Here is a 24,642-nt window from a genome sequence, read left to right as displayed (position 1 = left end):
CCTCACTCTGCCCACACCTCCCCTCTTTCAGTCCCAGCCCACATTTGAGGGCCATGGTTAACCACAGACCAGAATGATTTGCATCCTCCTTCTGGCCTCAGGACGGATCCTACCATCTGCACATTCTAGCATGGATTTCCCTGGGGAAACACTTTCACTGAGTCTCCCCTGTAGACATGAGGGGGGTCCCCAACTTCGGCCACTCACACTGCACTTCCATGATTTATTCCAAATCAGTCCATCTATCATATAATTTACTTGCCTTTTTTTTTTCTTCAACTTGACTTATTTAACATGAATAAGTTTATTTTGAAAGGAATTGTCATATCATGTTTATACTGATATACGAATTTTATGTTATACTGCATAATACACATTAAAATATGTAACTCTTTAACTATATGCTTATCTGTGTATCATAAACAGTGTTGTGTAGCATCAGTGGTAATGGGTCAACTAGATCAGGAATACACTCCATCTAAATAAGAATGGGCAACTATGAGAGCGTTTCAAGCAGGGGGTAGTGAGACGCTTACGTTTGTAATTAAGATGATCCCAGCAGCTGCTGGGTGCTTAAGGCACTGTGGATTGAAAGGGCAAGAGGGAAGGCAGGGAAATCACTGAGGAGAGGTTTACAGGGGTGCAGACCAGAGGATGGTGGCTGAGGCTGTGGAAAAGGCTGGCTGGCTGGTAAGTTTATCAGCTCTGAGGCCAACACGGTCAGCTCTGGCTATGTGGATCACCTAGCTGCCTTGGACAGTGCTCTTAACCTTCTTGAAATATATTAATGTATCCACGGAAGAAATGGACCTTAAAAGGAAGCCTCAGCCAGGTCTAAGGAGAGAGTGGCTTATTAGTTTCTACTGATTAAGAGTATACTCTTCCAGTTCTAGTTTTTCTGCTTAATCCAAGGTGTTGGACAAGATACTTACCACTTGGTACTCTGGAAAAGCATGGCCAGAAACAGGTCTCTCTTACAGGGTTGTTGTGGGGATTAAATGAGATGATGCTTGTGAAGTGTAAGTACAAAGTATGGCAAGAAGTAGATGCACAATGAATGTCAGTCTAATTATAAAACATACATAAGCATATCATTACTAACAGTTATTAACAGCTACATATGTGGTAAGTTCTGTCCTTGCACATATGTACACAGGGAAATAGATGAAAGATCAAATAAAGACAATGGGCAAAGGTTTTTGTATTTTTAGTAATGACTGGTAAGACTGTAACAATCTCATACTTTTCTAGCAGCTACTACCCAGTTTTTCTTTCTTCTTGACCTAAATCTGTATAAAGAGATTCACAAAAAACAAACACAGCTACTATATCTAAAGAGTTATAGTTCTTTTAAGATTTTTTTTTTTTTTTTGGTGTGGACCATTTTTAAAGTCTTTATTGAATCTGTTACAATACTGCTTCTGTTTTATGTTTTGGCTTTTTTGGCCACAAGGCATGTGGGATCTTAGTTCCTGACCAGAAATCAAACCACACCCCCTGCATCGGAAGGCAAAGTCTTAACTACTGGACTGCCAGGAAGCCCCATAAAGTGCAGTTTTAACTGAGGAGAACGCAAGTAGGAAAACGAGTTCACCTGAAGTTGCAGAATGGAATTCATATGGAATCATTAGTTTTTCTCCTTCATAACAGAAATACTAGCTACTGCTTAGTGAAGTCTTACTAATCTTCTGTGCTGTGCTCAGTACTTTACATGAATTGATTATACCCACTTGGAGGAGTTAAGAGCTTGAATCTGGAGCCATATTGCCTAGGCTCCGGAGTGACCTTCGGCAAGTTACTAAACATCTCTGCCTCAGTTTTCTCCTCTGTACAATGGGGATAATAATAATAGTACCTACTTCAAGCACTGTTGTAAGGATTCAAGTAGCTAATGAAGTAGAAAGTGCTTAGAACAGTATCTGGCACAAAGTAAGAACTTACTACTCACTGTGTCACTATGTGACTATGTGACACTCCTATGTCACAGCTAAGGGAAATGGAGTTCAGAAAGCTCAAGTAACTTCCCTAGGGCTTCCAGCTGGTGAGTGATATCACCAGAATTTACACCTGGAACAGTGCTCTGGACTGCCCTTTCAGCATGCTATTCTTCCTCTTGTGAATCACAAACTTTGGCTTTTTTATTGAACTAAGAACATGAACGGCTATTCCAATCAGAGAAGACTTGTGGTTAAAAGCTACTGAACAGGAAAGCTGAGTGAGATCAGAGAAAAATTAATCCTCCTTTAGAAAGTATCATTTGGTTTGCCTGAAAGAAGGGTTTTCCATCTGAGGTTTTCCTCAGAATTTATTGCTAATCTGGCACATAACAGAAGATGTCAAAACTGAGAAAAATTGAGGGCTACAAGGTACTGTTTCTGTCTAGCCAGCTCCAGCTCTGTGTTTTCTTAGGTTGGAACATGCTCCTTAAGCAGAATGGAATGCACCTGGAGCAGATGGAATTCTTTCACTGTAGATATACAGGTGGTTTCCCCCCGCTCCCCACCTTGCACTCCAGCTCCTCATTCCACAGACAGACCTGTGTGGGCAGTGGCCTTCAGCTGTCTCTTCAAGCCATCCAGATATGTAGAAATCTGGATTTGGGAACAGACATATCAATATTATAGCACTGTGAGCCTAAGCTAAGCTGAGGGTTACATCTTAAACTCAAGGTGGAAGTACTGAGGTGGGAATTAGCCTGCCATTAGCTATCTTTTGGCTTAGCTACCCCATGCCTCAGTTTACTCAGCTGTCAAATGGGGCTGGCACAGCATCTACCTACCTCATTTGGTTGTTGTGAGGAGTGATGATGACGACTTACATAGTAACTGGCACATAGTAAGTGCTCAGTAAGGTTAGGCATTACGGATGTTTGTTGTTATTATTAGTAGTAAAAAATAGTCCTAGTAGAAAGAATTGTTGAGTTGGCCAGCAAGTTTGGGTTTTTCATATCATGTCACAGATAATCCCAAACAAACTTTTTGGTCAACCCAATATAGGCAATTACCAACTCTGTAAAGGACTCATCATTGGATTCTCTATTTCAATTGTGTTCAGCTTCTGGCACACAACTACTGGGAAATAAAGCAAGGTTCACATATTTGGGTTTGAGGCTCCAGGCAAAACTCTGCATCATGCTTCTAACATACCCTTGCTTGTAACATTTTCTTAAAATCCATGCCTGTGAGACACTGACATGCCTGCCATTCACTGGTGGCATTTTAGCTCTATGAGAGTCCGGAGTGAACTACAAAGGACTACAAAGGGAGGAGAAAGATCCACTTCGGTTCAGTTCAACTTTGGGTCCAGGAAATCGTGAGCAAACGCATGGAGGAGTCCCTGGTGCCAGCATCCCTCTGCTCCGGGACCACCTAGCAGAGGAGCACCCAGGGTACGCATGGAGGAGTCCCTGGTGCCAGCATCCCTCTGCTCCGGGACCACCTAGCAGAGGAGCACCCAGGGTACGCATGGAGGAGTCCCTGGTGCCAGTATCCCTCTGCTCTGGGACCACCTAGAAGAGGAGCACCCAGGGTACGCATGGAGGAGTCCCCGGTGCCAGCATCCCTCTGCTCCGGGACCACCTAGCAGAGGAGCACCCAGGGTGAGGCTTGCATAGTTGTCATTTGTGTACAAACAAAACCACGGGGCGTCTTCCAAGCAGAGTCTGTGAATGTACCAGCTCTGTTTATTAAGTATTGTCTGTGTTTAGTACTAGGTGAGCACACGGACAGTGTTCAATGGCTATTCGTGGGGAAATGTTGATGTGTATCTTCGGGTGTCTCCTCGGGTGCCTAGGGATGAGCCTCTAGTGCAGGGAGAAGAGTACATGGCCCTCCACAACATCTGCCAGAATCACTTTCCCCTTACAAAGGGGTAGAGGTGGCTAAGAGAGACCTGGAACCACGGAGGCGGAGGTTTCATTGTAGGGGGACCGTGGAACCAGAAGTCACGGAGGAGCCTAGAAATGAATGAAGTGCCACCTGGGTTGAAGTGGAGAGTGAGCCTCAGTCCTCAGCATGTAGGAGGCTGTAACAGCTCTCCTCTGTGTCCCTCTACTCCTGTGTCACCATGGTGCCTGGACCATCACAATATAATAAGGCGGAGATCCCTTTTTGTTGTTGTTGCTGGAAATTTTTCATGAGACTTTTTCCTAAGAAGACCAATCACAAGAGGACAAAAGCCATTATTACTACTAGGATGCTTCCCTTCATTCATTGAGGAATGAAAGAGATTACCAAGTGCTAAGGCTCCAGGTGCTTCCATCTTCCTGCAGCATCTCAGCAGGAAGAGGCATGCACTGAGAAAAGGTGCAAAGTATAGATGAAAGCAAATGACATGGACGATGACAACAGCCACCACTACCAACTCTTCTGTAGCTGTGGCCGTAGCTCTTCCCATGTTTCAGATCCTGCCCTACATGCTTTACATTTATCAACTCATTTAATCCTCTAGGACAAATATTATCATTACCTCCATCTTATGCTGAGCAAAATGAGGTTCAGAGAGGAGTACATTCTAGTCACTTGGGATTTATATAAATTGGCATTTATATAAAGCAATACAATGAAGAAGATAAAATGGAATCAAAGTATTCAACTAGTTCAAAAGAAGGTAGGAAAAAAAGGGAATAAATATCAGTTGGGATATACAGAAAACAAACATCAAGATGACAGATACCAATTTAATTTAAACTTAACCTTAGCAATAACCACATTAAACAGAAACAGGCCGAATATCCCAATTAAAAGGATATCTAATGCCCAATGGCAGAGATCTTCAGGTTGGATTTAAAAAGGCAGACCTAACTCTATGATCCCTGCAAGAAATACACTTTAAATCTAAAGACACAAATAGGCAAGAAAATAAAAGGATGCAAAAGGATTTACAATGCCAACATTAGTTTTTAAAAAATCTGGAGTGTTTATATTTATTACTGTCATGCCAAATAAATTTCAGGGCCAAATATTACCAGGGATAAAGATCAATTTATAGTGATAAAAGGGTCAATTTATCAAGGAGATATGGTCATTTTAAATGTCGATGCTTCTAATAACAGAGCTTCAAAATGTATGACGCAAAGATGGACGGCTTCAAAACACATGCTGTAAAAATGGACAGCACTCTCAGGTAGAAAGAAAGAAAGCCACAATTATAGTCAGACTTCAATGATTTACAGAAAATTAGTAAGAATTTAGATGATTTAAACAACATTATCAGCTAACTTGATTTAATTGATCTAATTATAGAAAATAAGCCCATGGGAAATAAAGTGGAATCCCAAATATACTCAAGTAGGTCATTTTAGGTAGTACTGACTGAGAGACAAGGTCAAAATGAGTGGTGCCTTGAAGACTGATGGGACAGGAAGAAGAATGTGATCGTTTTGAAGCACAAGAAGTCTAGAGCAATGGCACAGCTGAAAAGATGGAAGAGGAGAGTGGATTTTAAGAAACATGGCTGACAATTCTGTCAGTCATTTTGAAAGATGTTTTTGTTGGGTATATAGATCTGAGAACATTAAAGGTGTTGCTCCTCTGCCTTCCCACTTGTAATGCTTCTTTTTTTAAGCATTTTGAAAACTACATTTATTTATTTATTTTGGCTGCACTAGGTCTGAGTTGCAGCATGTGGGATCTAGTTCCCCGGCCAGGAATCAAACCTGGGCCCCTTGCAAGGGGAGCATGGAGTCTTAGCCACTGGGCCACCAGGGAAGGCCCTCACTTATAACGTTTCTAACAAGCACTGTTTTGTTCTTTTTAAAATTTATTTATTTTTTAATTGAAGGATAATTGCTTTACGTAATTTTGTTGTTTTCTGTCAAATATCAACATGAATCAGTGGTAGGTATACATATATCCCCTCCTTCCTCCCATCTCCCTCCCTCAGAGCCCCTGTTTGGGTTTCCTGAGACATACAGCAAATTCCCATTGGCTATCTATTTTACACAGGGTAATGTAAGTTTCCACATTACTCTCTCCGTACATCTCACCCTCTCCTCCCCTCTACAGTTTTGTTCTTGTGTGTGCAACATTTTGTTGTCCTCTGGCTGCTTTTATGATTTGCTCTTTATCACTGGTTATTAACATTATACTTACACTGTGTTTTTCTACAGGTTTTTTTTCCATGTTTCTTAAACATGTGTTTGTTGAACTTTTTGGATTTAAGTTTTACAGTTTTTATTAAATTAAAAAAATCAGCCCAAAAAACCCAGAAGCATTGCTATAAATTACTTCTGCTTGAGTGGACTATGGTTCACTGAATGAATTCCCAGTGGAGCCATGGGAAGCTTTGTATTTTATTTATGTTTCAGGTCTTCCATCAAGTTGATTTCTTTCATTTCAAATGGAAAGAAATAACACAATTCTAGACCTGGCTCTGATGCTTACTCTGCCCTGGGCAAGTGAGCTCACCACTATAAACCTCAGTTTTCATTTGTAAAGTGGACATTCATTCGTCCATATTCATTTATACAGCAACAAATTTACTGAACTTTTAGTACAGTCAGGCACTGTACTAGCTTCTTTGAACAAAGACAACAAATGCCTCCGTTGATAAGGAACTCAAAGTACAGTAGGGAAGACAGATAACAAAATAGTAAATGAAGAAATAGCTGGTATGTGAGATGACTGTAAGTGCTCTGGTGAAACAAAGAATGGTGAGAGAGAGAAAAAGGTAGAGAGAGGACAGAAGGGCCAGGAAAGGCATCTGATAAGGTGCAGAGAGGTGCAGCAATCAAGGTGAGCCATGTGGATATCTGGGTGGGGGAGAAGGGACTTCCAAGGCAGAGGAAACAGTGGCAACAAGGGCTCTGAGATGGGGGTACACGTGAAGTCCTTGGTGAAGAGCAAGGGGGCCTGTGAGGCTGGAGCCATGATACAGGCAGTGGAGTCCTTATCAGGTAGGGCCTTGGAGCCATGGGAACAACATTGACCTTTATTCTAAATGAGCTTGGGGAATCACTGGAGATTTTCCAGCATTCAAGTGGTAGGATCTGACTTGCATTTTTCCAAAAACATTACACTGGCTTCAGATTGGGAAACAGCTGACAGGAAGCAAGGGCAGCAGCCAGGGAACTGCTTACGGGGCAAGTGCAGCAAGTGAGGGGTGCAGTGGTGGTGATGAGAGGCTAACTCTACATTTACCTTAGGGGGGAATGAAGAGGGCTTAATGACGGGTGAGATGAAGGGTGGGAGACAGAAACCTGTCACAGATGACTCCAAGGGTCTTGGTCTGAGCAGCTGAGTGAAGGGAAAGACTATTTATTAAGGTGGAGGGATAATGATACCTAATTCTTGGGAGGCTATTTCAGGTGTAAAAAGAGATAATGCAAATGCATGCAATTCCAGAACCTGAAAGCATCAAATGGATACAAAAGATGAAAAATTAGAAAGTCATTGAAGAGATGCTCATTCTTAAACATCCCCAATACTCATACCTTAAAGCCAAAGACCAGTGTTGATTTTCTCGCTGACAATTTCCCATTTAATAAAGAAAGCTATTCAAATGGCCCAGTGGCTCATTCCAGGAACCATAGTCCACACACAAAAAAGAGTCAATCATAGTAATTCTAATGTTTCCTTTAGAATTTTAACAAACATTGAAGTAGATACAATTTATTGGGTTGGCCAAAAAGTCCGTTCAGTTTTAAGTATAATTTAAAAACCTATTTTTCATTTTCACCAAGAACTTCATTGAACAATGTATTCACTAATCAAACAAACTTTTTCACCAACCCAATATAATCTCAGCTGTAATTCTTAAAAATTCCTTTCTCTCATTCTCTAAGCTGTGACACTATTCTGATATTTCTATCCTCCTTCCCCATATAATAGGGCTTCATAAAGCTATTTTAAGTTCAAATGCAAAAAAATATATAGTTGAGAACATTTTTATTTTCCTCACATCATCCCTTGAGTAGCTAAGGTCATTCTGATTTTAAGGCGCAGTGGGTCAGACCATGTTTTAAGGCCACCACCATTCACTTTTCAGAGCAGCTTTATGCCCTTCTGGTGCATTTCCTGGCAGAGGTAGTTTTTAAATGGCAGCTTAGTAAACTGAAATAGCTGTGGAGCCCGTCAGAAGTGAGTTACAGACTTCTCCTGTCATCCATAAGCTCAAGATGGCCTGAAACATGTTAATAATTCTATAAATGCATCAAGAGAAAAATTACTTAACCCAGATTGGTTAGAGAAACGAAGAGAGTGTAAGAAACAGGAATTTGTCTGATGAGGAAAGGGATATGTGTGTCAAGTGTTTGCAGTGGGGATGAAAGAACAAAGTGTTTATAAAATTCCTAGTTCAGAGCTTCAAAGGGGCCTAGAAAGTGGGGTGAGCTACTGATCTTTTTAAGGAAGTTTTTTTTTTGAAGCATGTTTAAGGACAGATATATTCATTCATATTCTCTTTTTTGTCTACTTTATCCTCTTCACTTTGCCCTTATCACCTCCATACTGCTCACTCATGTTCTTGTTCCTTTAGCAAATACTTACCAAGTATTTATGAGACAATGTCTGCTTCAGACCCATAATCTGTTTCTGGGTGCCATAGGAACCCAACAGAATTCTCAAATCCTTTGTCTTAAAAGTAGGATGTTTATATTGAACAAGAAGAGATTTTAGGGAGAAATCCCATTTAACATTTTGGGAATAAGTGCCAGGAATATGAGAAGGAGGAAAAGCTGACCTCAGAAACATATCACAAACATTTTCATGCGTTGCTAATGTAACTGAAGCAAAACTGGATGCCCTTCATGATGGACGGCTGAAAAAGGACAGAGCATATACAGAGCCCTGGCTCACTCCCCTACAGCCTTTACACGGCCACAGGCAGAAGAGCTTTGCCAAAATCCCACCTCACACTCTAGGAATAGTCTGGCCACCAGATAATGCCATGGAAATTCCTCAAATCTAAGCCAGAGCCCAGGTTCAGTACCTGGTCCTTAGTTTGTGGGAGCCCTTTGCTTGATCTGACTCCCTCCAATGCCCTGGCTGGTAAGTATCTATCTTTCCCTCAAATCCTGAGCCTTCTCTGTTCCCTAGAGTCTGGAAGCACCAAGACCAGAGTGCTGCTCTTCACGTGGATCACAGGCTGCCGTGGTCTGCTCAGTTGCTGGGATGTGAACCGCCTATCCTGACCACACTGCTGGACCTCTCATCCCTCTGGATCTCTCATGGGCTTCTGTTTAAATCTATCTTAACCAGTGGCCAGTCCCTGGTATATGGTTTATGAATTCCCCAAATATTTAGCACATAACCAAGCGTCAATTTTCGTGTCAGTTTTACCACTTGAAGCAGAATGACAGCTGGTTGGCTGTGGTACGTGCAGAATCCTTGGAAAACAACCCACTCCCTTTCATTGGTTAAGCATTGCCCTCATCAGAGTTAAATGGCCCAACTCCTTTCTAAGTGATCACATTTTCTGAGCTTGTGGGGTCCAAGCAATTTAGCTTTGGGTGATAGTGCTCAATATAAACCCACGTGTCAATAAACATTTTCTGTACAAACCACTGGTTTGATCTATAAAATAGAACTACATTTTATCTATTTTTTTAATCCTACTTGAAATTACTTTATTGGTCATTCCTCTCAAATCTTAAGAAACTTAAGACAAATTTTCCACTTTGTGGTTAATTTAAATGCTATGCTACACACTAAAACTGATTCAATGTGAATTGATTGTTTGAAGGTTGCCTAAGGCAACTGCCCACACATCCCGGATGTGGCTGTTAATGAAAGTGTAAGTGCGTGTGTCGGAGAGTCAGAAAGATCTACATGCCTTTAAGAAGGTCTGTGAAGCCAGTAAAACCTCATAAACCAGAATCACCCAGCCTGGGCCTGGGAAGGTTTTGAATTGCACTGGAAATTTTTTTAGAAAAGGAGAAAGAAACAACTATCCTGAGAGTGTAGCAAAAATGCAAATACAATAATCATAAAGATTAAGGAAGTCTATAGTAAATATCACAGTCATGAATTTTAATAATCTCTCATATATTTCTTTATATTTTCTTCCATGTCGTTCTCCAAAGATCAACTTTTTTTTTTTTTAATAAAGAAATGAATGAAGAGATTACCCCTCAGAGAAGGAGCACTTACCCAGAATGCTTCATATTCTGAGGTTTGTCCATTCGGACAGCGAGTTTGATTTTGAGGTCTTGATCGGGGCAGTTTTTGGAGACTGTCATTTTGTGCCACTCTGACTGTTTGGGGCTGTTGGGTGTGGGATGGAGAATAACCTGCAGGGAAAAAAGACAACCACCTTAGCCAGAAAATAGGAACACAATATGGATATGTTTTCACAGATGAGAAACTTTACTGCTGAGAAGTGAGGGTCTTTACCCATGCCCTATGGCCAGCAGGAAGGCAGTTAAGGCTTAAACATCAGACTCAAATCCAAGGATCCACCTACCAACCACGGCTGACTGGTGCCATGCAGCCTGGCCTGAGAACAGAAGTGGCATTCTCGGCTTTCTTCTCTCTCTCCCTGGCTAATTCTGAAAGGGCAGGGATCACAATTTCTGTGATCATGCTTTTGAGTAAAGCAACAGAGAACTAAGAATGTACTCCACACATTACTCTCCTCAAAGATGGCTGCATAAAAGAAAGAAACACCCTTCTATAGCAGAGAGAACGTCTATTCCTTTCCCCATTCTTCAGGATTTCTTCTGCTATTTCGAGAGGAGAAATCCCTTTAGGGTTGCAGGGAAAGACGGAAGGGACATGATTTGATGGGACAGGCTTAGAGTCCCACATTTCAACCTGGATGTGACATCACACAGCACCCAACTCTGTCCTGGCCTAGAGGGAAGCACACACAGCTTGAAGAAGGACAGGCTCTGAGGAAAGGCCCGTCACCAGGGTGCTTCAGAGATGAGAAAGTGACTTGGGTCTTCCGTCCCAGCTCTCATTGTCACAGATGCCGTAAGTGAAGCCAGAAGGGGACCCACTTCTCCTGTAAATCCACTTTTGCATGATACAACAAAAGAGTTCTCACTCAGGAGCTACCTGGGGTCTAGGGAATACACATTCAAGAGGAGTGAAGTATTTGGAAAACCCCCTAAACGAAGGGAATGTGAACCAAATATAGGCATGACAAAAGCTGGGCCTCTGCTTCTGGGATGGAAGAGTGCCCCAGTTTGGTGCATGCTGTTCGGACTGTTTTCAAAGCCTCTCTTTTCTCCAGGCGCAGTAAAGGCAGCCCCTTGCAGTGTGCAGGAGGACGAGGGAGGAGGCAGTCAGAGTCTCAGGGCTGGACACTCCGGCCTTCCAGAGGCTGTGTCGGCCTCTGTGCAGTCATGCAGGCTTGGCCTGCACTTGGAGGGTTGGAGCACACAGCTTCCTGTGGGACTGAGGAGCAAGAGTTCGGAGCGGAATAGGAGATAGCAGCAGGAAAATAAAATCAGCCCACTTTGATGTGTCTTGCCTGCTGATTTTTGACCCCTTCTGATTCTAGGCCTGACCCTTTTTTTAATCCACTCAGTTCTGTCTTTCTGATGAAACAGAATGTGTACCTTCTTGATAACTCCAACATTTGAGTCCTTTTAAGGTCTAATGGCAGAAAGTCAAGAGGAACTAAAAAGCCTCTTGATGAAAGTGAAAGAGGAGAGTAAAAAAATTGGCTTAAAGCTCACCATTCAGAAAACTAAGATCATGGCATCTGGCCCCATCACTTCAAGGGAAATAGATGGGGAAACAGTGGAAACAGTGTCAGACTTTATTTTTTGGGGCTCCAAAATCACTGCAGATGGTGATTGCAGCCATGAAATTAAAAGACACTTACTCCTTGGAAGGAAAGTTATGACCAAGCTAGATAGCCTATTAAAAAGCAGAGTTACTACTTTGCCAACAAAGGTCCGTCTAGTCAAGGCTATGGTTTTTCCAGTGGTCATGTATGGATGTGAGAGTTGGACTGTGAAGAGAGTTGAGTGCTGAAGAATTGATGCTTTTGAACTGTGGTGCTGGAGAAGACTCTTGAGAGTCCCTTGGACTGCAAGAAGATCCAACCAGTCCATCCTAAAGAAGACCAGTCCTAGATGTTCATTGGAAGGACGGATGCTGAGGCTGAAATTCCAATACTTTGGCCACCTCATGTGAAGAGTTGACTCACTGGAAAAGACCCTGATGCTGGGAGGGATTGAGGGCAGGAGAAGGGGATGATAGAGGATGAGATGGCTGGATGGCATCACCGACTCGATGTACATGAGTTTGGGTGAACTCCGGGAGTTGGTGATGGACAGGGAGGCCTCACATGCTGTGATTCATGGGGTTGCAAAGAGTTGGACACGACTGAGTGACTGAACTGAACTGAAATGAACTGAAGGTCTAATGACCTGATTAAAATACAAGAAGGCTTGATTTTTCAAAACTGAGGCTGCCAACATTTTTGGATCATTACAGACTTCAGTAAAAATTTTTTAAGCAAGTAGCCAAAATCCTGTAAATAGATTACTAGTAATATAAAAACTAATATAAATGTATATAAAATATATATCCATGTATGTTTTACATGCTGTATCTTTACTTTATATTAATACTGCATTACATATATTTTAAAACATGCACAAACAGAAGTTTTTAAAAGAAGGGTTAAAGATTAAAAAAAAAACAACTTCTGTTTTGATTTTTTATTTTATTAATTTTTTTGACATTGCCATCCTTGCAGGATCTCAGTTCCCTGACTGGGTATTGAACCTGTGCCCCTGCAATGGAAGCACAGACCACCAGGGAAGTACTCTCAAACTCTAGTTTTAAACATCTTGCTAATGCTGGTGGCTCTGTACTATCATTAGCTATCTGTGTAAAGGTAATGCAAGGCTCACTGTTAGTGATACCAGATGTCAATCCGTGGTTCAAGAGGACTTACTGGAAAATTTGATACTGTTTTGATGGACATCCGCACTGGCATTGTTTTTATCTCATGACATGGATGGCAGAACTCTTCATTAGCAGGACTCATGTCACCTCCACCGTTTTCACATTTTTTTGCCAGACTTGTAATACCAGTATCATCTGTAAATCATAGCTCTTCTGTAGTAATCTTTTTGGTCATTTGCTCATTTTGTGAGGGCTGATTTAGCTGAAATTTCTATCACAAAATGTTATCAGCTCTCTTACCTGGCACTAGGGAACTGTGGCATGCCTTGGGCCACTGGAAGGAAACAAGTCAGTCACAGTGCCACTGGGTTGTAGAGATCTCTCATTATCTCTCAAGATAACGCCTGTCCCTCTAGGCCACCTCCATCAGGTTCCACATCCTGATTCCCCAGACTGTGGAGGTAGAGAGCGGGCCCTGCTGATCTTGGTGAAGCTGACCTTATCAGCTGTGCTCATTTGGCCCAAGAGGTGATGAGTTGGGAAACAGGAAGGGGAGGAGCTGATAAGGGAAACACCACCAGGGCCAGAACAGCAGCAGGTAAGGCCCAGGGCCTCCTTCGGCTTCTGCTCATTTGGCAAAATCTAAACGGGCACTGTGTACCCAGAGCTCATTAACAGGCCATCCACCATATGGATCCTGGGCACATTTCCCACTGGCAATATGCTGTCCATTCGCTGACACGAATGGCCACAGATCATCACTGTCCGCTCTACAAAGGCTTCTTCCCGTTTGATCACTCCCTGGGGAGACCTCGTCTCTAGGGTGGATGGCGAGATGAGGTCACTGCAGTCCTCCTCCATCTTCACCCCCACCCTGCCATGTGCCTGACAGGCTGTCAAACCCTTTGTGTCAGCCCCACTGAATTATTAGGGTCCTTCTGGGGGCACATGAGCACACAAGAGTCCTGAGTAGTCCAGACACCTCATCTAGACATTCCAGGCTGCTAATCAAGCACTTTGTCATCTCAGCCGCGCTCCATGTGTGCTGTGCTTTGATGTGGTCATGCTGATGTGGGAACACACGCCATCCTGAGCAGTAAGCTGCATGCCAGCCGGCCCCAGCTTCCCTACATTACCTGGGTATCCAGACAGATCCTTCTGGTGGATGGCTTTACCCTGAGCCTTTACCTGGCTGATCCCCTCCAACACTTAGCCTGTAAATCTCTCCTGATCTCTGCATTCTCCTGGGTCAAGCCTGTAAATCTCTCCTGATCTCTGCATTCTCCTGGGTCAGTGTTTCTGCTCCTCAGACTAGAATATATCCCCTTGCTATCTGTTCCCTAGGTATCTTTCTCTAGCAGAGCACTCACCACACAACACTGTAATTTCTGTTTTTTTGTCTCCATCCCTTACATTTTCTGAGGTTATGGACTTTTTCCTGTCATTCCTGTTTGCTCTGTGCATGGCACAAATGACCAGACATGGCAGGCCTGCAATCCTATTTGATGAATGTGTTTGACAGAACTGCAGGGTTGGCAAGAGTGTGGGCAAACAGACATCCCCTCATGCCTTTTGAGAATTATAAATTGGGGTATACTCTTTGGGGCCTCCCAGTTGGTATTAATGGTAAAGAAGCTGCCTGCCAATGCAGGAGACCAAGGAACATGGGCTGGATACCTGGGTTGGGAAAATCCCCTGGAGTAGGAAGTCACAATCCACTCCAGTGTTCCTGCTTGGAAAATTTCATGGACAGAGAAGTCTGGTGGGCTATAGTTAGTGGGGCAACAAAGAGTCAGGCACAACTGAGCGACTGAGCACATACACTCTTTAGGGGACAATCTGGTAGTATCTTTCAAATTTCAATTTTCATTCAGCAAGGTAGTTTTTTGAAATTTATCCTATTTATGTACACAAACATGGAAAGAAATAAACTTAAGGTAATTCACAGAGGCATTGTTTATATAGCCAGAGAGTGGAGACAATCTAAATAAATACATGTGCATAGTGTATGTGGCTATGAAAACAAGAGGGAAGTCAGTATGTGGTGATACAGATTAATCTCCAAATATCCTGGTGTTTCAAGCATAGTGTGGAGCAATATATATCCAACTACGTTCTTTTTCTCTCTTTTTTTAAAGAGAGATATATTCAAATATGTTTGTCCAGACTAAGTTTGTACTTCCTAAGAATATCTGGGGAAGAACACACAACACATCAAAAACAAGGTTTTTCTCTGGTAAAAGATACTAAAGTTAGGTGGGTGGGTTCATCCATTTTCATTATATATCCATTTAGATTATTTTTTTTTTTTAGTATATGAATGAGCTACTTTTTAGTTAGCAAGACTAATAAAAATGAAACATAAAAACACAAATAGAACCAACGAAATACTACTACATGAAGGAACATAGCACTAGAATCTTGGAATGTGGCTGTGTCCTGATAAACTTGGGAAGAATCAACACATAGAAACACTTATTCAAGGGGTCCAAGGAATCTTCCCCAAACTCCCCTCCCATCCAGTCCCACCATCCAGGGGGAGGGGAGTTTGGGGGAGAAGGGCTACATGTGCGTGTATGGCTGGGTCTCTGCTGTGCTCCTGAACCCACCACAATGCTGTTAACTGGCTCTGTCTGCCTGCTCAGTCACTAAGTCGTGACTGACTCTTTGTGACCCCAGGGACTGTATGTGCAGCCCACCACGCTCCTCTGTCCATGGGATTTCCCAGGCAAGAATACTAGAGTGGTTGCTATTTCCTTCTCCAGAGGATCTTCCTGACTCAAGGACTGAACCTGTATCTCCTGCATTGGTAGGTGCATACTTTACCACTGAGTCACCTGGGAAGCACCATTAATTGGCTATTTGTTATTGTAGTTCAGTTGCTAAGTTGTGTTTGACTCTGCAACCTCATGGACTGCACAGCTTCACTCTGCAGCATACCAGGTTCCTCTGTCCTCCACTATCTCCCAGAGTTTGCTCAAATTCATGTCCACTGAGTGGGTGATGCTATCTAACCATCTCATCCTCTGCTGCCCCTTGTTAAAAAGACCACTTCTGTCACCCAGCTGCTGCCTGTGGAGGTGCTGCCAGCAGAGGGCGCCCGCCCCACCAGCACTAGGGCCAGGCAGGCCAGCTCCATTGCAAGGGGGGAAGTTTCTTTGGCAGGAAGGAAGAGTAAACTGCTATCTGGCAGAATCTGTAATGAGACTGGAGGAGAGTATAATTTGTTAAGAGATTAATGGCTGTGAGGGGCTGTGGCAAACTCACGGTCTTCACCCCAACAGCAGAGGAGTTTTATTTTTGCATAAGAACAAAATGGTGTAGTAAAGTTAGCCCTAGAGATGAGGTGACATCATTCCTGGCACCTTCTCCCTAGGGTTCAGATGAAGCGTCAGTGAGGGGCTGTGGCCTGGCCAGCAGGAAACACGCAACAGTGTACGGGTCCCGAATGAGCGGGTGGCCGTGTGTGCGTGCTCGTGCACGCACCGGAGGAGCCTGCCTTCCATGGCAAGCGGTTTTCTCATCTATAAAGTAAAAGGCTTTGACTAGACCAGTGGGTTTTAACTTTTCTGAGCGGAAACTGTTTTAGGAAGCTGGCAAACACTTGGATTAGCAAGCATGACTACGTCCCCCGCCCCAATGTCTGTAAACAATTTCAAGAGGCTCCCGAGGCCCATGGAATGGGCTCAGGTTGATGCCTCCTGAACTTGAGTCTACTAACACTATTATCCTAGGTCTCTGAGACACTCATGATTCCTGATTCGAGTCTTCATGGAGAAAGAAAGGTCTGAAGAAAAAGAAAAGACAGGCTCCTTCCCCTACCCTGTGTGTCTCTTTCCCTAGGGATGGAAATGAGTATCTGTCATTTCACAAAGAAAACAGGTAAACCTCTTCTTATTTTAATCCCCCTTCTTTGGTGTGTATGTGGGGGAGAGGTCTTTTTGCTATCAGTCTTGTTTACTTTTTGCCTTATTTCCATCTGTGGTCCAAGTCCTAGTAATATGATTCTGTATAGTTCTATAGATGAAAACCAGTTAAAGGAAATGAAAAAACAAAGGTACAGAAAAGAAAGTCTGGTTAAAGTCTTCTTCCTGGTGCTCTTCGGCGCGTGTACCGTATGCACGCCTTGAGGTATTCCATCCCTATCCTACAGAGATGATGTGTCAGAGGCTCAGACAGGTGAAATGTCTTGGTTTGTGTCACACAGCTGTCAGAAGGGATTATGCATTCAACCAATGCAAATGAAAGTTACTAAGAGTCTACGTGCTGGGCTCTAGGTATAGGTATAGGGTGGTGAACAAAACACTGTCCAGTTTCATGCTCATGGTCTCTCTCTTGCAGTGGGAAGAGGGATGGCGGCAGGGGCAAAAAGCGGGTAGGGGATTGAGAGGTACAACTACTATATATAAAATAAATAATACACAAGGGTACACTGTACACCATAAGGAATATATCCAGTATTTTATAATAATTGTCAGTTTGAGTATAATCTATGAAAATACTGAATCACCATGCTGTACACCTGAAACACAATGTTGCAGACTGACTACACTCTAATGTTTTTTAAAGGACAAAATTGCTTTCTATCTCCTTGGAATTTTTACAGTCCAGTGGGGGAGACAGAAGCCAAAATTTCTGGAAATTCTCTCAGTGATAAATTCTGCAGGCTGTGAACAGGGAAGGAACTGAGGGGGTAAAGGAAGGAGGACGGGCAGCCCACAAAGGGCTCTCCGAGGAGGCGGCGGCATTTATTAGAGAAGCAAGCAGCCTCTGGGAGGGCTGGGTGGTGGGATGAGGGTCCCAGGCAGAGAGAAAACCTCCTGAGATGAGAAGGAACTTGGTGTGCGTGAGGGACTAACATCTGGCCAGTGATGCCAGTGCACCTGGATGAGGGGCGGGGTGACAGAAAATGAGGCGGAGGGGGAGGTGGGCAGAGGCCAGATCACACGCATCTCTGCATTGTGCTACAGCTCTGATTTCACTATGGAGTCACGGAAGCACTTTAGGCCATCAAGGAACAAAGTCAACTGGAGTTCTGAAAATACTAGCTGTTTGGTGCACAGTCAGTCAATAGCGGAGATGAAAGAAGAAATTATTCATAAAAGAAATGATTCAAGTAAGAATTATTATCTCAGTGGTACTCACAGGGATTGGTACCACCCCTTGAGATGTTTCAGACACGTGGGGGGCATTTTTTGGTGGACAAAACAGTCGGTGCTGGCCTCTGCTGGTATTGAACGGGTGGGACCCAGGATACTAATCATCCAGCCACAAGTGAGCTATTTCTCTGTAATGACGAATCACCTGCATTCCACCTGACTGTTGAATACTCCCATCAGATAGGAACGAAGGTAGAAAACACTGCTGATAATCAACTGAGTATAAATCCTAAATCTTTTCCTACATGTATTCTCTAAGTGTGTTTGCATTTTTGCAGGGAGCACTTACCCGTCCCAGCTCCTTGTCCTCCAAGGCCAGGACTCCTGTGCTCTCCGTGAACAGCTTCACCTTTACAGCGGGCAGTGCGTGGGTTGTAGAGAAGTCACCCTGGGTGCCCCAGCTGTGGACAGAATCAGAGAGGTCATCGTGGAGCCCCCCACTGTGACAATGCTCAACTTAGCCCTGCCTTCTTCTTGGGCTGGGTGAACACAGGGTTAACCCCAGGCATCATCACTGGCTGTCACATCCCTCTTCCCTCCCCTCCCAAGCTGCCAGAATGACAAAAAGTGTTAATTAACTTGTTAGACAAATGCAAGACAGATGCTCAGAAAGTTGCCAGGGGTCTTCACAGAGCGCTAGAAGGAATCACTTGGAATTAGCATGAAATCAAGTTGGTGAGAACTTTGTCCCATGCACTTGCTTTCCCCACAAACTACTCCAGGGTAACTGCTAACATTTCCTTGTAGCCTATGAATCAATCCCTAGTTCTTGGAAACTGCTGCTCTAGATTTTGAGACGGCGCTTCCTCTGGCTGGAGCTAACATATGACTTTACAATGAGACCTCACTAGTAGTGGGGAGGGAGGGAGTCCTATTTCCACTGACATTCACAGATATGTTGACTAGAGCAATGGCTGGAGCTCAGCACTGCTAAAGAGGAATGAAGGTGGAAGAATGTGATGAGGGAAACCCCCTTCCCCACTCACCAATCTCTGGGAACCATAGTGGATCTCCCGAGAGGGGAGCCCCTGGCTTGCCTGGCATCTGCCAGTCTGGGTTGACATGAGCCCCTAACATGCCCCTGACATGTGACCTTTTCACTCATTCGCATGATTCTCACAGAGCCACTTCCATCCACTCTGTACCTGAAATAGCGTGATCTTCTTAAAGTGCTGAGTGGATTACACCGAGCTGCTGCCCTAAACCCTTCCGTGGAACCTGCTCCATTGCACTGGAGGCCATCCAGACCCCTGGTACGGTCTCCCTGTCATCCACCAGAGGGTCATGGGCTCTTCATCATGCTTCCTCCAGGCTGTTGCCTGCACGGCTCCCTCTGCTGGCAGTGCTTCTCTCCACCATACCCCTCACCTGGTTAACTCCTCAGGGCTCAGCTTAAATAACTTTCCCAGAGACCATGTCCCTTGAACTCCCAGTCTCAATTGGTTCCAGTGTTAAACTCTCTTGAATGTACTGTTTAATTTTCTATCCTAAGAATCACAGATTTGTAATGACTAATTTACTGTGGTGAACATTTAGTAACTAGATCCTCTCGTATTCTGTAAGCTCCATAAATGCATGACTGTGTATTTTGTTTATCTTGCATCACCACAGTACTTAGCACACAAAAAAAACTTAACAAATATTTGTTGAATAAATAAATTATGCAAATATATATTCTTTTACAGAATTAGGAAATGGGAATAGATATAATTTTGTACAGAAACGTTTCTCAGTTTGCCTATGTAACGGTCAATTTCCATATTATGGATTACTCACTGAACATTATTTTTAATGACTGTAATATTATAGATGCATCATAATTTATTTAACCATTGCTGTATTTCTGAGATTGGGTTGGACATTACTTTTTAACTTCATTTCTGTGTATTTCCTTGGGAATCAGGGAGTTAGATGGGAGATCATTTCTTCATTCATTCATCAACAAACACGGTAGTGCTCCTACAATGTTGTGGGGACTGTGCTCAACAATGATGACTTTCACGGCTTGGAAGTGATCGTCCATTTCCAAAATGCTTTCCACACAGGTGGTGACTGTTCTCCTACCATATGGGACTACTACTACTACTAAGTCACTTCAGTCGTGTCCGACTCTGTGCGACCCCATAGACGGCAGCCCACCAGGCTCCCCCGTCCCTGGGATTCTCCAGGCAAGAACACTGGAGTGGGTTGCCATTTCCTTCTCCAATGCATGAAAGTGAAAAGTGAAAGTGAGGTCAGTCAGTCATGTCTGACCCTCAGCGGCCCCATGGACTGCAGCCTTCCAGGCTTCTCCGTCCATGGGATTTTCCAGGCAAGAGTACTGGAGTGGGGTGCCATTGCCTTCTCCAAGGACAGCGCAAATCACAAGGCTTTTGCCTCCTCTGGGTATCCCTGTTCTTTTTTTCATCTGGCCAATTTTGTCATCCTTGTTTTCATGGGCATTTCTGTGGTAAATAGCTGGCTTGACTATGTTACTCCATGTTTGCTGGCTGTTTGTATTTCTTCATTTGTAAATGATGGAACCCTGGCTTCTAATCTCATGGTTGTACACAATAGGCTAAATCTCACTAACTTAACTCAAAAACATGAGGTACCTAGAGAGCTGGCAAGAGAGCAAAAAATGGAGACAAGGGGATGTCCAGCTCCACGGGGATCCAAGTGTTTGAGAACCACTGACGAAACACCATAGTCACAGAGAGAAAGGCAGAGGACATGAAGAGGACATGAGACAGGACAAGCAGCAACAGGTGAAATGCAACAGCAAAACGTGAGATGTTTAGATGGAAGCACCTCATTTTGGTCATCAGCTACTGCAGCTCCTCCCAAGCTCCTAAGATGGGGAGCTTCTGTCCCAGCAAAGGCAACATGACAAGGCGTTAGGTTTTGAACCCAACATTCTTCATTCAAATCCTGTTAAGTCACTGACAAACTGTAGGACTTGGGCGAGTCAATGTCCCTGAGCTTCAGTTTTCTTAGTGATAAAATAACACAATTTCAGAGACCAGTTATAAACAGTAAATAGCAGCAGGCTTGGGACAGGGTAAGAGCCCCTCAAACTCTACCTACCTTCCTTCCGCAAATAAGGATACACAGATGTATTCTAGAAACCATGACACTCACTGATCTTCTGCATTATTCATTCAACATATATGTATTAAGCTCTTATTAAGTATCTGACCCTTTGCTGAACAAACAAGAGGGACTTTACCCTTCCTACTGCACAAGGTAAAAAGTTCATACTGTGCCTATTTCAAAGATGAGAAAACTAAGAACTTGAGGATCTTGTCCATTTTATTCCAGTGAACTGTGATCAGTTTGGGCTGGAACCCAAATCTCTTAATTCCCATTTATAGCTCTTGCTGCTATTAATGTTATATTCAATAACAAGCACTATTAACAGTTTTGCAGTGATCATTACTATTTATGTTAATTGTGCTATGAATTTCTTTGGGCATTTATCATGCTTAGTCAAGGAAATAAGGAAGATTCCTGCTGGAAACCAAAAGTGTTCTAAAATGAGGTACTCTATTACGGTCACAAAGAGGCCTTGATCCCAGGTCCCTGGGCATTCCTCACACTGGATCCCTGGGACACTGTCCTGGACACTGGTGTGTAAGGATTTTTCTGGCCTGTTTGGTGGGCACAAACCCAGTCTGCCTGGACCCCTGGTGCCACCCAAGGCTGCTCAGCTCATGAGGCATTCAACATGACTCAGACCATGGGGCACGGCAAGGTCTCTGAGACCTCATCAGCTGGATGGAGTTCAAGCTACTGGAGGCTGTCCTGACAACTCTGTCCCTTTGACCAGTGATTTCCTTTCCCTTCCACCAGGCCTGCAGCTGTGCCCCTGGCTTCCTACCATGGCCCTTGGCTCACCTCAAGTTGCTTGGTTGCTACAGACTCCCAGCTTATCCCCCAGATTTCAAAATGGTGACCCGGCCCAGTGGAGCAGGAAAAAAGAGAAAGCCCTCAGTGTAATCAGGACTAGCTATGTTATTTCCAGGGTCTGGCGCAAAATGAAAATGTGGGCTTTTTGTTCAAAAGGCAGGAAAAAGTGCTAAAGACACTGAAATATAGTGTTTTCCTTTCTCTGAGTATTTCCTCTGTTCAAACACATGCGTGTTATTCCATAAGACCCCACTTAACTGACTCAAGGTCAAAGATAAAAGAATTAAGAATTTCAAGACAGGAATGAAGAGCATGGATGATACCAAATGTCTGCGTGTGGGGCCTGCGCAGCCACAGGGGTCAGAAGCTCATGAATCAGGCTCTGAGCCCAAGGCCACCCAGTCTGTTTAGTGTGGTCAGAGAACGTGTGATGGTGGTGGTCAGCGGGAAGGTCGTCACAGTCACAAGACTCTGTGAAAACTACTCCCAGCTCCTTTCCGCAATGCTTCCTATTAGGAGGTGCCCCAAGGAGATTTACTTATCAGCCCCTTCCCTGCCCCTCTCCCCTCTGGGAAAAAAGTCATGGAAATGTTCACTCTGTTTTTTTCCAACCATGGAAAAGACCTGAATATAACAAAAACAGCTCATATTTCCTGAGAGCTTAGTATGTGCTGGTCACACATTCCTATGGTCAAATGTGTATTTTTATCTTTTTAAGCCCCCTTGGCCATCCTGTGAAATGCTTATAATGATCTCCTCCCTAGTGACAGATGAGGAAACTGAGGCTCAGAGGGGACAGTAATGTGTCCAAGGTCACAGCGAGCAAATGCATTCTGGCTCCACCACCCAAACTTTTAGCCATGTGGCCAAGCTGCCTTCCTCCCAAATGCCACCAACTTACTCCTTGGTGTCGGGATCCTGTTAACATCAACTACCTCTGTAACTCAAAGGCCGAGTTCTGTTTCGGAAAGAATGAGACCACTCTGAATTTATTTCACATGCTCAATATGCTTCACAGAGTGCTACATACCCTGCAGACAAATCAATCAGTGGTGGAACCTGGTCTTTTTGGTGGAGCCAAACATTGATAAATGAATCTGTTTCTCATGGTTGCCTTCTTCTCTACTCATTTCTTTTCCTTTGTTGAGAACTGACTGTGGCTATTAAGATGAATACCTCTTCTCAGAGCTTCCCAGGCCTGAAATAAAATTCCACTCTGATTGGAAAAGACCAGAAGTTGATAGTATTTATGGCAAGCAGCAGTTGGGAAGGTTAACCAAGTTCTCCCTGAACACAGGGTACATAAACTCAAGTGGGTGAGGTGGCCCTCTTCTGAGGTCTTATCACACCTGCTACTGCACTCACACTGTACAACCAGCTCACAAAAGCACTAAAAACAGTCGCCAATTGAGTGCTTATTTTGCCAGGTTCTGGGCTGAGCTCTCTTCATGGATTATCTCATTTAATCCTTCTGACAGTTCTGTAAGGCATATCCTATAATTATTGCCACTTGATCAGTGGAGAAACTATGACTTGGAGAGGTTAAGTAACTCGGCCAGGGTTTCAGGCTATCCCAGAACTGGGCTTCAAACTCAGAGTTTCTGATCATAAAGCCCATGCATCATAGGGCTTGACCGCTTCTCCATGACTCACTAAGCTGTGTTAGAATTGATAATCATCTGTGTGTCTAGCTCCCTCTCTAGATGAATATCTTGGGGCAAGGAGCATGACTTTTTTTTTTTTTAAATCTACTGTACCAAACACAAGGCCCAACATACAACAAACATTTGTTTAATGACTAGGAAGATGTGACAAATTCAGAAGAGTCATGTCACCAGATTCAGGGGATTTTTGAAAAGATCAGACACAGGAGATACCCAAGGGTGTGACTGCCTCCTTTAAGCCAAAGAGAGGGCTTTATCTCCTTGAAGATTTGTTGGAGCACCAACACTCTGAAGTGTAATACAGTGTCTGGGAACATGAAGGGGGGACCCAAAAGACATAGCAGCAAGGACAGCACTCTGATGAGCAAGGAGCAGGTCTTTGAAGGTCAAGAGTGGTTAGCTCACAAGGCCAAGGCCTGGAAGCAAGGTGGGTGCCGACAGTATAATGTTGGAAAGTGTCACCAAGTTACCAAATGAACTACTGTCATTACTTTTGGTCTTTTCAACCAGAAGCAACACAAGCAGAGACTGTGCAAATGCAATCACTCACAGTGGCGCCTCCAAATATGAAGGAACGTGTACCGAGACATGTATGTTCACTCCAAATCAAATACCTTTTGCAAGAGGGTGGAGAACAAACAGAAGAACAGCTGAAGAAACTATATGTGCCTTGGTGTTGGATGAAGCTCTGACTTCCATTGCTTAGGACGCAGACCTGTACTTTGCCCTCCTGTATTTAGAGAACACTTGCTGAATGTCTACGATGTACAAATCACTTTGCAAGGTGCTGCTGTGGATCCAAAGATGAATGAGGTGTCAGTGCTGCTCTTACAGATGTTATATTCTACTTAGGGCGATGTCATGTCCAGAAATGACAACAGTTGTTGTGTGTGAGTTGGAGCCTCGCCTTTCACATCTGTAACTGGGTTAAGAACAGTACTGATCCTAGAGGGTGGATGGAAGGATAAGTAGCAGATAAGCTATTTGCATATACAGTGTTCAACTCAATATCCAGCTCACGGAAAGCACCAAAAAAAAGTAAGCCTTCCATGTTAGGATTACAGACCACGGGTAAACTAAAGTCTATGGGCTAACTACCTGCTTATGTATGGCTGATGGACTAAA

At 43.6% G+C, this 24,642-nt stretch overlaps 1 protein-coding gene across 18 annotated transcripts in view; it reads right to left on the bottom strand.

The window, feature by feature from the left end:
- Positions 1-24,642, bottom strand: part of CADPS (calcium dependent secretion activator) — a 471,340-nt gene that overhangs the window by 170,119 nt on the left and 276,579 nt on the right. For all 18 annotated transcript variants that reach the window (XM_061396481.1, XM_061396488.1, XM_061396484.1 and 15 more), the window contains exons 7-8: positions 18,255-18,366; positions 10,089-10,228 (exon numbers count right to left, since the gene is read on the bottom strand). In XM_061396481.1, coding sequence (XP_061252465.1) covers positions 10,089-10,228; positions 18,255-18,366 — 252 coding nt within the window. The remainder of the gene's footprint in view (positions 1-10,088; positions 10,229-18,254; positions 18,367-24,642) is intronic.

The sequence above is a fragment of the Bos javanicus genome, chromosome 22 (assembly GCF_032452875.1).
Source record: "Bos javanicus breed banteng chromosome 22, ARS-OSU_banteng_1.0, whole genome shotgun sequence".
Taxonomy (NCBI): Eukaryota; Metazoa; Chordata; class Mammalia; order Artiodactyla; family Bovidae; genus Bos; species Bos javanicus.
The sequence above is the reverse complement of the archived record's forward strand: the minus strand, read 5'-3'. Positions and strand labels throughout refer to the sequence as shown.